This window comes from Hypanus sabinus, chromosome 2 (assembly GCF_030144855.1).
Source record: "Hypanus sabinus isolate sHypSab1 chromosome 2, sHypSab1.hap1, whole genome shotgun sequence".
Taxonomy (NCBI): domain Eukaryota; kingdom Metazoa; phylum Chordata; class Chondrichthyes; order Myliobatiformes; family Dasyatidae; genus Hypanus; species Hypanus sabinus.
Window position 1 is genome coordinate 169317738 of NC_082707.1, and position 12063 is coordinate 169329800.

General features: G+C 36.2%; 1 protein-coding gene across 4 annotated transcripts in view; it reads left to right on the plus strand.

Moving 5' to 3' along the window:
• Positions 1 to 12063, plus strand: part of ppp2r5ca (protein phosphatase 2, regulatory subunit B', gamma a) — a 134493-nt gene that overhangs the window by 51606 nt on the left and 70824 nt on the right. For all 4 annotated transcript variants that reach the window (XM_059959218.1, XM_059959223.1, XM_059959233.1 and 1 more), the window contains one exon: positions 8106 to 8305. In XM_059959218.1, coding sequence (XP_059815201.1) covers positions 8106 to 8305 — 200 coding nt within the window. The remainder of the gene's footprint in view (positions 1 to 8105; positions 8306 to 12063) is intronic.

The window sequence follows — 12063 nt, forward strand, 5'->3', positions numbered from 1 at the left end:
ATAACTGTATTGCCAAAAAAAGATAGAGATCTTTTAAAACCAACATCATATAGGCCTATTTCTTTGTTGAATACAGATTATATAATAGCAAAAAAAATTATCTAATAGAATATCTAAATATTTACCAAAATTAATACATATGGATCAAACAGGTTTTATTAAAAATAGACAATCAATGGATAATATAACCCGGTTAGTATAATTCATTTGGCACAAAAAAAGAGAGGAAATGAGTGTGGCAGTTGCTTTGGATGCAGAAAAAGCATTTGATAGATTGGAATGGGATTTTTTATTTAAGGTATTGGAAAAATATGAGTTAGGAAAATCTTTTATACAATGGATTAAAACCTTAAATACTAATCCTCAAGCTAAAGTAGTTACAAATGGTCAGATTTCAACACCATTTTACTTAACGAGGTCAACTGGACAAGGCTGCCTCTTATCATCTGCTTTATTTGTATTGGCAATAGAACTATTAGCTGAATTAATTAGAACAGATTCAGACATTGGGGGCTTTAGAGTTAATCAAGAAGAATATAAGATTAATTTATTTGCTGATGATGTTTTGATTTATTTAACAAGCCTATTGCAATCTTTGCAAAGATTATCTTTTAGATTGGAAGAATATGGGAAAGTATCAGGATACAAAGTAAATTGGGATAAAAGTGAAATTTTACCCCTTACCAAAGGAAATTATAATCAATGTCAATTAGTAACTCAATTTCGATGGTCAATAAATGGGATAAAATATTTAGGTATTAGAGTTGATAATGATGTAAAAAATTTATATAAACAAAATTATTTGCCATTATTAAAAAAAATAAAAGGATCTTGATAAATGGATGATGTTACCAATAACATTAATAGGTAGAGTTAATGCTGTAAAAATGAATATATTTCCTAGATTGCAATATTTATTTCACACTTTACCAATACAATTACCTCAGAAGTTTTTTCAAGAACTGAATAAATATGTAAGGAAATTTCTTTGGAAAGGAAAAATGTCAAGAATATCATTGGAAAAATTGACATGTAAATTTGATTTAGGAGGGTTGCAACTTCCAAATTTTAAGAATTATTATAAATCAAATCAACTTAGATTTATTGCGTCTTTTTTTGATGAAGAAAAACCGGCATGGATTAGAATAGAATTAGATAAGATAGGAGAAAATATACCAGAAGATTTTATATATAAATGGGAATCTAAATGGATACGGGAAAAAAAAGAATCTCCTATATTAAGACACTTGATTGATTTATGGAATAAGGTAAATATGGACGATGAGATAAAGAAATCTTTATTAGCAAAATGAACTTTAATTCAAAATAGGCTTATTCCTTTTACAATGGATAATAATCTTTTACATAATTGGTTACAAAAGGGGATTAAATATATAGGTGATTGTTTTGAAGGAGGTATATTGATGTCGTTTGATCAATTAAAAAATAAATATCAAATATCAAATAACACTCTTTTCTGTTATTTTCAATTAAAGGCTTATTTACGAGAAAAGCTGGGTCAAACAATGTTGGTGCCAAAATCTAGTGAAATAGAAATATTAATTCGAAAAGGAAAAAATTAAAAATTTACATCTTGTATGTATAATTTGATTCAAGAACAGACAATTAAATCAGGAATTCATAAATCAAGACAAAAATGGGAATTTGATTTGAATGTTAAAATTGATGGAAAAAACTGGTCAAGATTATGTTCTGATAGTATGAGAAATACAATAAATGTTTGACTTAGATTAATACAATATAATTTTTTACATCAATTATATATAACACCACAGAAAATAAATAGATTAAATTCAAATAGGTCTGACCAATGTTTTCGATGTAATCAAGAAATTAGTACTTTTTTACATTCTACTTGGTCTTGTTTTAAAATTCAACCATTTTGGATAAATCTAAGACTTTTATTGGAACAAATTACTGGAGTCCAACTCACACATAGTCCAGTATTATTTTTATTAGGAGACATTGAAGGGACAATACCGAAATTTAAATTGAATAAGTATCAGAAAAAAATTTATAAAAATTGCATTGGCAGTAGCCAAAAAAGTTATCGCAGTTACTTGGAAATCTGATTTATATTTAACTATGGATCATTGGAATAATGAAATACATAGTTGTATTCTACTTGAAAAAATTACAATCTAAGTAATGAATATGATATATTTTTGAAAATTTGGCTCCCATACCTACAAAAGATAGGATTAAATACATAGGTCCTTTGAAGATAAAATTATAAAGTAATTGGGGAAAGTAAAAATAAATATTAAAATTATTTTGAACTCCATGTGGGGATCCTCCGATATCCAGGCAATCTTTTTCTTTTTTTTCTTTCGTTAGATAAGAGTTAAGGGGAGGGAGGAGGGTTAATATTATTTTTCTCACTATTTATCATGACATTTATTCTTTGTAATTTTCTAAAATATAGTAAATAAATACTTTTTTAAAAAGGAAAAAGAGGTATCTACAATAAACATAGGCAGCATGGAGTAAATGAGGTGCTCGAGGAATATAAAGAATGTAAGAAAAGAAAGAAATTAGAAAAGCGAAAAGAAGATACGAGGTTGCTTTGGCAATTAAGGTGAAAATAAATCCAAAGGGTTTCTACACTTATATTAATAGCAAAAGGATAGTGAGGGATAAAATTGGTCCCTTAGAGAATCAGAGTGGACAGCTATGTGTGGAGCCAAAAGAGATGGGGGAGATTTTGAACAATTTCATTGTGTAAGGTAAGGGAAACAAGTAGGGAAGTTATGGAAACTATGACGATTAACGAGGATGAAGTACTGGCACTTTTAAGGAATATAAAAGTGGATAAATCTCTGGGTCCTGACAGGATATTCCCTAGGACCTTGAGGGAGGTTGGTGTAGAAATAGCAGGGGCTCTGACAGAAATATTTCAAATGTCATTAGAAACGGGGATGGTGCCGGAGGATTGGTGTATTGCTCTTGTGGTTCCATTATTTAAAAAGGGTTCTAAGAGTAAACCTAGCAATTATGCCTGTCAGTTTGACGTCAGTGGTGGGTAAATAAATGGAAAGTATTCTTAAGAGATGGTATATATAATTATCTGGATAGACCGGGTCTGATTAGGAACAGTCAACATGGATTTGTGCATGGAACGTCACGTTTGACAAATCTTATTGAACTTTTTGAAGAGGTTACGAGGAAAGTTGACGAGGGTAAAGCAGTAGATGTTGTCTATATGGACTTCAATAAGGCATTTGACAAGGTTCCGCACGGAAGGTTAGTTAGGAAGATTCAATCATTAGGTATTAATATTGAGGTAGTAAAATGGATTCAACAGTGGCTGGATAGGAGATGCCAGAGAGTAGTGGTGGATAACTGTTTGTCAGGTTGGAGGCCAGTGACTAGCGGTGTGCTGCAGGGAGCTGTACTGGGTCCAATGTTGTTTGTCATATACATTAATGATCTGGATGATGGCGTGGTAAATTGGATTAGTAAGTATGCAGATGATACTAAGATAGGTGGTGTTGTGGATAATGAAGTAGGTTTTCAAAGTTTGCAGAGAGATTTAGGCCAGTTAGAAGAGTGGGCTGAGCGATGGTAGATGGAGTTTAATGCTGATAAGTGTGAGGTGTTAGATTTTGGTAGGAATAATCCAAATAAGACATACATGGTAAATGGTAGGGCATTGAAGAATGCAGTAGAACAGAGTGATCTAGGAATAATGGTGCATAGTTCCCTGAAGGTGGAATCTCATGTGAAGAGGGTGGTGAAGAAAGCTTTTGGTGTGTTGGCCTTTATAAATCAGAGTATTGAGTATAGGAGTTGGGATGTAATCTTAAAATTGTACAAGGCATTGGTAAGGCCGAATTTGGAGTATTGTGTACAGTTCTGGTCACCGAATTACAGGAAAGATGTCAACAAAATAGAGAGAGTACAGAGAAGATTTACTAGAATGGTACCTGGGTTTCAGCACCTAAGTTACAGGGAAAGATTGAACAAGTTAGGTCTTTATTCTTTGGAGTGTAGAAGGTTGAGGGGGGACTTGATAGCGGTATTTAAAATTATGAGGGGGATAGATAGAGTTGACGTGGATAGGCTTTTTCCACTGAGAGAAGGGGAGATTCAAACAAGAGGACATGATTTGAGGGTTAGGGGGCAAAAGTTTAAGGGTAACACGAGGGGGAAATTCTTTACTCAGAGAGTGGTAGCTGTGTGAAATGAGCTTCCAGTAGAAGTGGTAGAGGCAGGTTCGGTATTGTCATTTAAAGCAAAATTGGATAGGTATATGGACAGGAAAAGGAATGGAGGGTTATGGGCTGAGTGCGGGTCAGTGGGATTAGGTGAGAGTAAGCGTTCAGCACGGACTAGAAGGGTCGAGATGGCCTGTTTACGTGCTGTAATTGTTATATGGTTATATGATTTAAGTATGCTTAAAACTTGATGTAGAGAGAAATTTTGGGGAATATCAGAAGGCATGCAATGTCAAATTAATAATTTGATTTTTATAATCAAGTATATAGTACAAACGGGTAAGTGTACAAATAAACTCTGACAGGTAGAATGTATTCAAAATCTGCCTATTTTGTGTTAAAAGACTTGTCTTGAAGGAGAAATTGATTGCTCATGCTTGACCATCACATTATGTTACAGATTAAATTGTTTCCTTAGTTTAATCTGTTGGGTTAGTTTATAGAAGACTGCAATTTCTGTCTGATAGGGATTTCCTGTTATATTTTTACTGACAGCGGCAAGATTCCTTTACAAGTCCCAACTTCGTATAGTAAATTGAAAGTAAATTTGCTCCTGAACTTTGACAACATTTCAGCCTGGTACTTGTAAGAGGAGGAAAGGGTTTCTTTGCAATTGTTTCACACGTGAGTTGGTTTCCATTTTTATCATCTTAAACAGTCCCTAAGGATTGAGGAACATATGCTATAGCCTTGTTTCTGAGGCTTTTAAAGGATCCACAGATTTGCTAGAGTTGGGACAGCAGGAACTTGGTGAAGTCAGAAAAGTGTTTTGAACAGAGTTTCCAGGCAGATGCTCATAGTAACCAGCAAGTTCATACTGAGGAAGTCACGGTAAGGCATTTGTAGTCAACCGAGACATTTGAAGTGAGATTGCTTATTACAGATGAGATAGGTGGGGTGACTGTGGCAGTGTGCAATCAAGCCAAACAACTGGATCCTCTATCTTGAGACTTTTCCAGAAAAGCCTTCTTAAAACATAGTGCCCCTTTACACTATAGGGGAGACAGACCAGATGAGGATAATGGAAAGATGTGAAACATACCCAATAATTAAGGCTCTAATGACTCTACTAACTTCAAAATATTGGCTGTTTGCTCAAAGTTTCGATTGATTTTAATATCTCTATGGTGAATGGTGATTGATCTTGTGAGGAAGAAATTCAAACATATTCAATTTACAATGGTCATTATCTTTAACTGTATAAAAATAGCAGTTTTCTGCCCTGGCTTTAGAAAAGTGTGGGTGACAGGATCCAATGCTGTACTCGTGCACAAGTAAAATAACAAGAATGCTCTGGTCACTAGAGTGCTTCTGTCTGAGTCCAGTTATTTTATTATCAGCACCGACATTGCCACCAGTCTGCTAAGCATTCCTTCCTATGTACAGGCTATGTGTAAGTTGGGTATTTGTAAGCTTGGGAGGACCTGTAGCTTATTGCTTCTGTATGCTCCTGATTTAAAAAGAGTGAGTCCTCTCTTGAATATTTTTTGTTTATTTCAAAGTAAATTTATTAAAGTACAGCTATGTGACTCTTAATGTCCACGATATATTCTGTGAAATCGAACGTTATGTGATTTGGACATTGTGCAAACTCCATGTTATATACTTAGCAAACCTATATGGCATACTGTAGTGTACCTGCATTGACTAAATAGTCAAGAACTTACACTAAAACTGTATACTGTACATTATAATACATACACCATAATTTTTATTTCATTTTAAACTTAATTTTTTCTACTTTTTAAACTTTTATTTAAACGCTTTCTTAGCCTATATCACACACAAATTATCAAAGAGGATCCACTATGTCATGTTCTCCGATCAGGACTACGGACGTATATGCGATCGGACGTTGTCCAAATGGACGTTAAGCTGTGCACAGCTGTACCTATACATCATTGTATATTGCCCTGAAAATTCATTTTGATTAGTTGTGGTGTAGCCATGGGTTGGAGAAGAGCTTATATTTCTCTGTGACATATTTAGAACAGCTGAAGTGTTTCGTTGGCACTTCTGGTTATTTTTTGTTTTGACAAATCTCCAGGGTAGATGGCCTGTTTAAGTTCATTACCATAAAACATAGAAGCAGAATTAGGCCATTCAGCCCATTGAATCTACTCTACCACTTCATTATGGTTGATTCCAGATCCCATATAACCCCATACACCTGCCCTCTCACTATATCCCTTGATGGCCCTACCAATCAGGAATCTATCAACTTCCACCTTATACTCAGGAACTTGGCCTCTACTGCAGTCTGCAGAGCATTCCACAGATTCACCACAATTAGCTAAAAAATTTCCTCCTCCTGTTCTAAAAGGTCACCCCTCAATTTTGAGACTGTTCCGTCTAGTTCTGGATACCCCCACCAGAGGATGCAACCACTTCGTATCCACCTTACCCTATTAACATTCAGTAGGTTTCAATGAGATCCCCGCACATTCTTCCAAATTCCAGTGAGTACAGGCTCAAAGCTGCCAAATGTTCCTTATATGTTAACCCCTTCATTGCTGAAATCATACTTGTGAACTTCCTCCAGACTCTCTCCAATGACAGTACATCCTTTCTGAGATAAGGGGCCCAAAATTGTCGACAATACTGTGTGTCCTGACTAGTGTATTATAAAGCTTCAGCATTATCTCTTTGTTTTATTATTCTATTTCCTTTGAAATAAATGCTAATATATCGCATTTGCCACCTTTACCATAGACTGAACCTGTGAATTAGCCTTCTGGGAGACTTGTATGAGGACTCTTAAGTCCTTATTGCACCTCTGTTTGAATTTTCTCCCCATTTAGATAATAGTCCACAATATTGTTCCTTTTTACCAAAGTGCATTATCATACATTTGCCATCATGTGAATGATGTGGAGTATGTTGGATAGGAAATGTTTGCCAGAAAAATGATTCTGAAGTCTTTTTGGTCATTATGCTATTGAATTTGCTGAGTCAGGACTGCTGGTACCCTCTACTGCTTTCAGTTACAACTGTTTATAGTCCAGGTAGTCCAAGTATAGAGGAGGGTGGAGATCACTGGTGTCTGATAGACCTTTGATCTCAACACTTCAGGTAGCCAAAGATGTTGCTGATGCAGTAGTGATGAATTTTGTTATCAACATTTGCCTTCAATTGATGAGTAGCTTCTGAGATTTGAAAAGTCACCCACATTTTCCATAGATTGGCCATTCACCCTACAAAGGGCAAGTGTTGAAGTTAGATTAGCTATAGTTCCCCTTGTATGATTATTTAGTGCAAGGTTCCTTCCCTTATGTTTAGCTAAGCTAACAATGACTCATTCTCTGCACAAGTGTAAGTGAAGAATGACCACTGAAAGGGGTGACCTAGAACAGGGGTGACTCATCTTTTAGATTGGGTTAGTTCTAGTAGAAAGTGGAAAGCTTGTTGGAGGTGAAGTGCAATATTATACTGAGAGTAAAAATGGGGGAAATTTTAAGTGACTTTAATCTTGATTTGCATTGTGGTTTGGTCTCTGCTTGTTGGAATAACTTGCATGTAATCACGTAGTAGATGAAGACCTGAAACCCAAGGTTAAATTTCAGGAGGATTCTGCTCAGCCGGCAAAAGATGAAGTCTTTTGAAAAGCTAACATTCTCTGGTTGCTCTGCACTTGTATTTTTCTTGCAGTAGTTGCGTGGTGGCATGCATATTCATTATACCTTTCTAATGTGTACCCTTTTAATGTTTAAGTGAAAATTAATTTACATTTACATATCTACATCTAGCATTTTGTTTGCATTTAAGTGCTTTTTATATTAGCTACAATGCATTCAAGGAAAAAATCTTGTTTCATTGTTACTTGCATTCTTCAAAGTAACACTTTTTTGTAATTTTCTTTAAATATAGATGTCCCTGCAGCTGAACAAGAAAAGCTTTTTATTCAAAAACTGCGACAGTGCTGTGTCCTTTTTGACTTTATTGCTGATCCACTTAGTGACTTAAAATGGAAGGAGGTGAAAAGGGCTGCTTTAAGTGAGATGGTCGAATATATCACTCACAACCGCAATGTTATCACAGAACCCATATATCCAGAAGTAGTCCATGTGGTAAGTAATCCAGCAAAATTTATTAATTAGCTTTTGAAAAAGGATAAACCTGTGATATTGACAAGAACATTGGTGGCTACATGTCATTTTTATTCTTACAAAAGAATTTGTTTTGTTTCATTGGGCTGGTTAAAGCTACTTGAACCTTGTTCTATCAGGCAATTTGATATTTATTGAAAGGTATCACAAACATATTAAAAGCAGCACACAAGTTAATAATGTATTGGACCAGTTCTGCAAATGTGAGAGGGTTTTAATTGAGAGTTGTTGCATTGCTAGTTTCTAGAAATCTACAAAGATGTTTTTTTAATCACCCATTTATAAGGGATTAACATTTACTATAAATGATTCTCTAAATCATGCTAATGTGGCAAGTACAAAAATGATCAGGAATATAATTAATTTGAGAGATTTTGGCAACATTGCAATATACTTTAGTGTGCACCCTTGCAGAGGAAATGTGATTTTAGAAAAATCTGGAAGTCTTTATCATCAATGAGAGTCTGAACAGTGTTAGTGGCATGTTATGATATTTATGTGGGGCAAAGAATAACGATGTTAAAAATCTCAGGGAGAAAGTTATTAGATTTACTTGAGATATATCTTTGAATAAAGTTCATTGTCTGCAGATTTTAAAAGTGTGATATTTTCACCCCTGTAGCAATCCCCAACACCACCTCTGCTATATTGACGACAGCATTGGTGCTGCTTCACGTACCTATGCTGAGCTTGTCAATTTCATTAGCTTTGCATCCAACTTTCACCTGACCTTTAAATTCACTTGGTCCATTTCTGACACCTCCCATCCCCTTTCTTGATCTATCTGTTTCCATCTTTGGAGATAAACTGTTGACCAACATCTTTTATAAACCTATAGATTCTGACAGCTATCTTTACCTCTTTCCATCCTGTCGCCTGTAAATAAATAAATGGGTAGATAGATATTTAATTTTTTTTAAAATGCTATTCCTTTTTTCAATTCCTTTGTCTCCACCATATTGTTCCCAGGATGAAGCGCTCTTTTCCAGGACATCAGAAATGTTGTCCTAAAAACAGGATTTCCCTTTCACTACCATTGATGCTATCCTCACCCGTATCTCTTCCATTTCCTGAACATCTATCCTTATTCTATCTTCCTGCTCCTTTAACAGAGATAGTTGTTCTTGTCCTTGCCTACCAACCTTTGAGCCTTTGCATCCAACACATTCTCCACACTTTTGCCATCTCCAAAGGGATCCTACCACCAAGCACATCTTTACCTGTCCCCATCTCTCTGCTTTCTGCAGGGATCATTCCCTCCATGTCCCTTGTCTATTCATCCCTCTGCACTAATCTTCCTCCGAGCACTTAATCTCTGCAAGCAGCCAAAATGCTACACCTGCCCATTCGCCTCATCTCTCACCTCTTTTCAGGGCCCCAAACAGTCCTTCCAGATGAAGCAGCACTTCACCTGCAAATCTGCTGGGGTCATCTATTGTGTCCAGTGCTTCCAATACAATTTGGGGGACTGCTTCATCGAGCCCCTTTGCTCCCTCTGCCAAAAGGGGAATTACCCAGTGGCCAAACATTTTAATTGAGATTCCAGTTCCTGATCTGACGTGCCAGTCCATGGACTCCCTTTGTGCCATGATGAGACTATTCTGGCCTCTTGCCTATCATCGCCTATCACTTCCCCGGTACCCCTCGTCTTTCCCTTTCTCCTATGATCCACTGTCCTCTCCTAACAGATTCCTCCTTCTCCAACCCTTTACCATTCCTACTTACCTGGCTTCACCTATCACCTTCTAGCTATCTATTTTGAGACTGTGCCCTCTGATCCTAGATTCACCCGCAATAGGGAAATGTTCTCTCCATATCCTCTCTATCTAGGCCTTTTAACATTTGATAGGTTTCAATGAGATTCCCTTTCTTTCTTCTAAACAAATAAATATGGGCACTGACTGAGCTATCAGATGGTTCCCATATATTAACCCGTTCATTCCTGAAATCTCATGAATCTCCCTTGTGCTCTCCAGAATCTATATCTTTCCTCAGATAAAGGGGTCCGCAGCTGCTGACAATACTCCAAGTGGGGTTTGATGTCTTATGAAGCCTTAGCATTGCATTTGCCTTTCTTACCACCAACTCAGCTTGCAAATTAACCTACACAGAATCCTGCATAAGGACTCTCAAGTCCCTTTGTACCCCAGAATTTTGAATTTTCTCCCAATTTAGAAAATGGTCTACACTTTTATTCTTTCTACCACAGTGCATGACCACCTGCCACTTCTTTGCTATTCTACCAACGTACATCCTTCAGAATCCCTGCTTCCTGAACACTGCTTGACTCTTCACCTGCTTCTGTATCATCCGAAAACTTGGCCACAAGGTCATCACAATGGCATATAACATGAAAAGAAGCAGTCCCAAAATAGGCCCCTGTGGAACACCATTAGTTACCAGCAGCCAACCAGAAAAGCCCCCCTTTATTCCACCTCTTTGCCTCCTGCCAGTCAGCCAATCTTCTACCCATGCTAATATATGTCCTGTAATACCATGGGATCTTATCATGTGGCACCTTGTCAAAGGCCTCTGAAAATCCACGTAAACAACACCCACTGACTCTCCTTTGCCTATCCTGCTTGATATCTCCTCAAAGAATTCCAATGGATTTGTTAGGCTAGATTCTCCTTGAAACTATGATGACTTTGTCATATTTTACATGTGCCTCCAAGATTCTGGAACTCCCAACATCTTCCAAACCACTGAAGTCAGGATGACTGGCCTATAATTTCCTTTCTTCTGTCTCCCTTCCTTTCTTAAAGAGTGGAGTGACATTTGCATTTTTCCAGTTCTTTGGAACCAAACACTACCCTACTTCTGTCCCCTCAGATAGATTGTACCCTTGTCAATACTATGGGTTTAATCTATTTGAGGGAACAGAAATATAAGATTGGTGACCATTCAAATATATTTGAAGCATACTCCAAAAGTACCAAAAATGGGTAGCAGAAATGAAAATAAATACTGAGTCTTCCTTATCACCCTTGCAGGTAATGCTGCTGTTTATTGAAGTAATCACTTAGTCTACATTTGGCCTTCCCAATGTAGAGCAGATTGATGACTTTTTGATGTTATTCTCTTTCATCTCAATCTTCAAAGAATGCATACCAATGATACTAATGACGGTTTTGTTCAAACCCTAATGTGTGCATTTGGCAGTAGTTAGTCACATTATTAAAATTTGCTTCATAGTTTTGTTTACCATAACTTACCCACAATTTATAGTTTTAAGACAAACTTACTTAAACCAGACTACTGTATTTGACATTTTGTTCATTGTGTTTATGCAAAGAATGAGGTCTCTTGACTCAGACTGGTATAAATTTTTTGTATTGCTGATCCAGTAGATTATGTTGTAAACATTTTTAATGTTAGATATATTGCCACATCAAACAATCCACCACTCTTAACTAAACAAAAGCTTTTTGACTGTTTAAAAATTACTGTGCTTCTGAAAAATAAATTTTGGTCTTGAGGTGTTATTATAGTTTCAGTGGGAGTTCTTCCTGGTTGCTTGTAATAACTTTGGGAGAAGCTCACTGGTTAGAGCACATCTCCAGAAGTACCTAACGATTTACCAGTAAAATTACAATTGATATGCCAACTACGTTTGTGATAATCAAGCCGCCTTCAGAATTTTGGAATATTTCAGTAAAATTGCTTCCCATTAATAGTAGTACATCCAAACAGAGATTAAACTTATGTTATCACTGCAT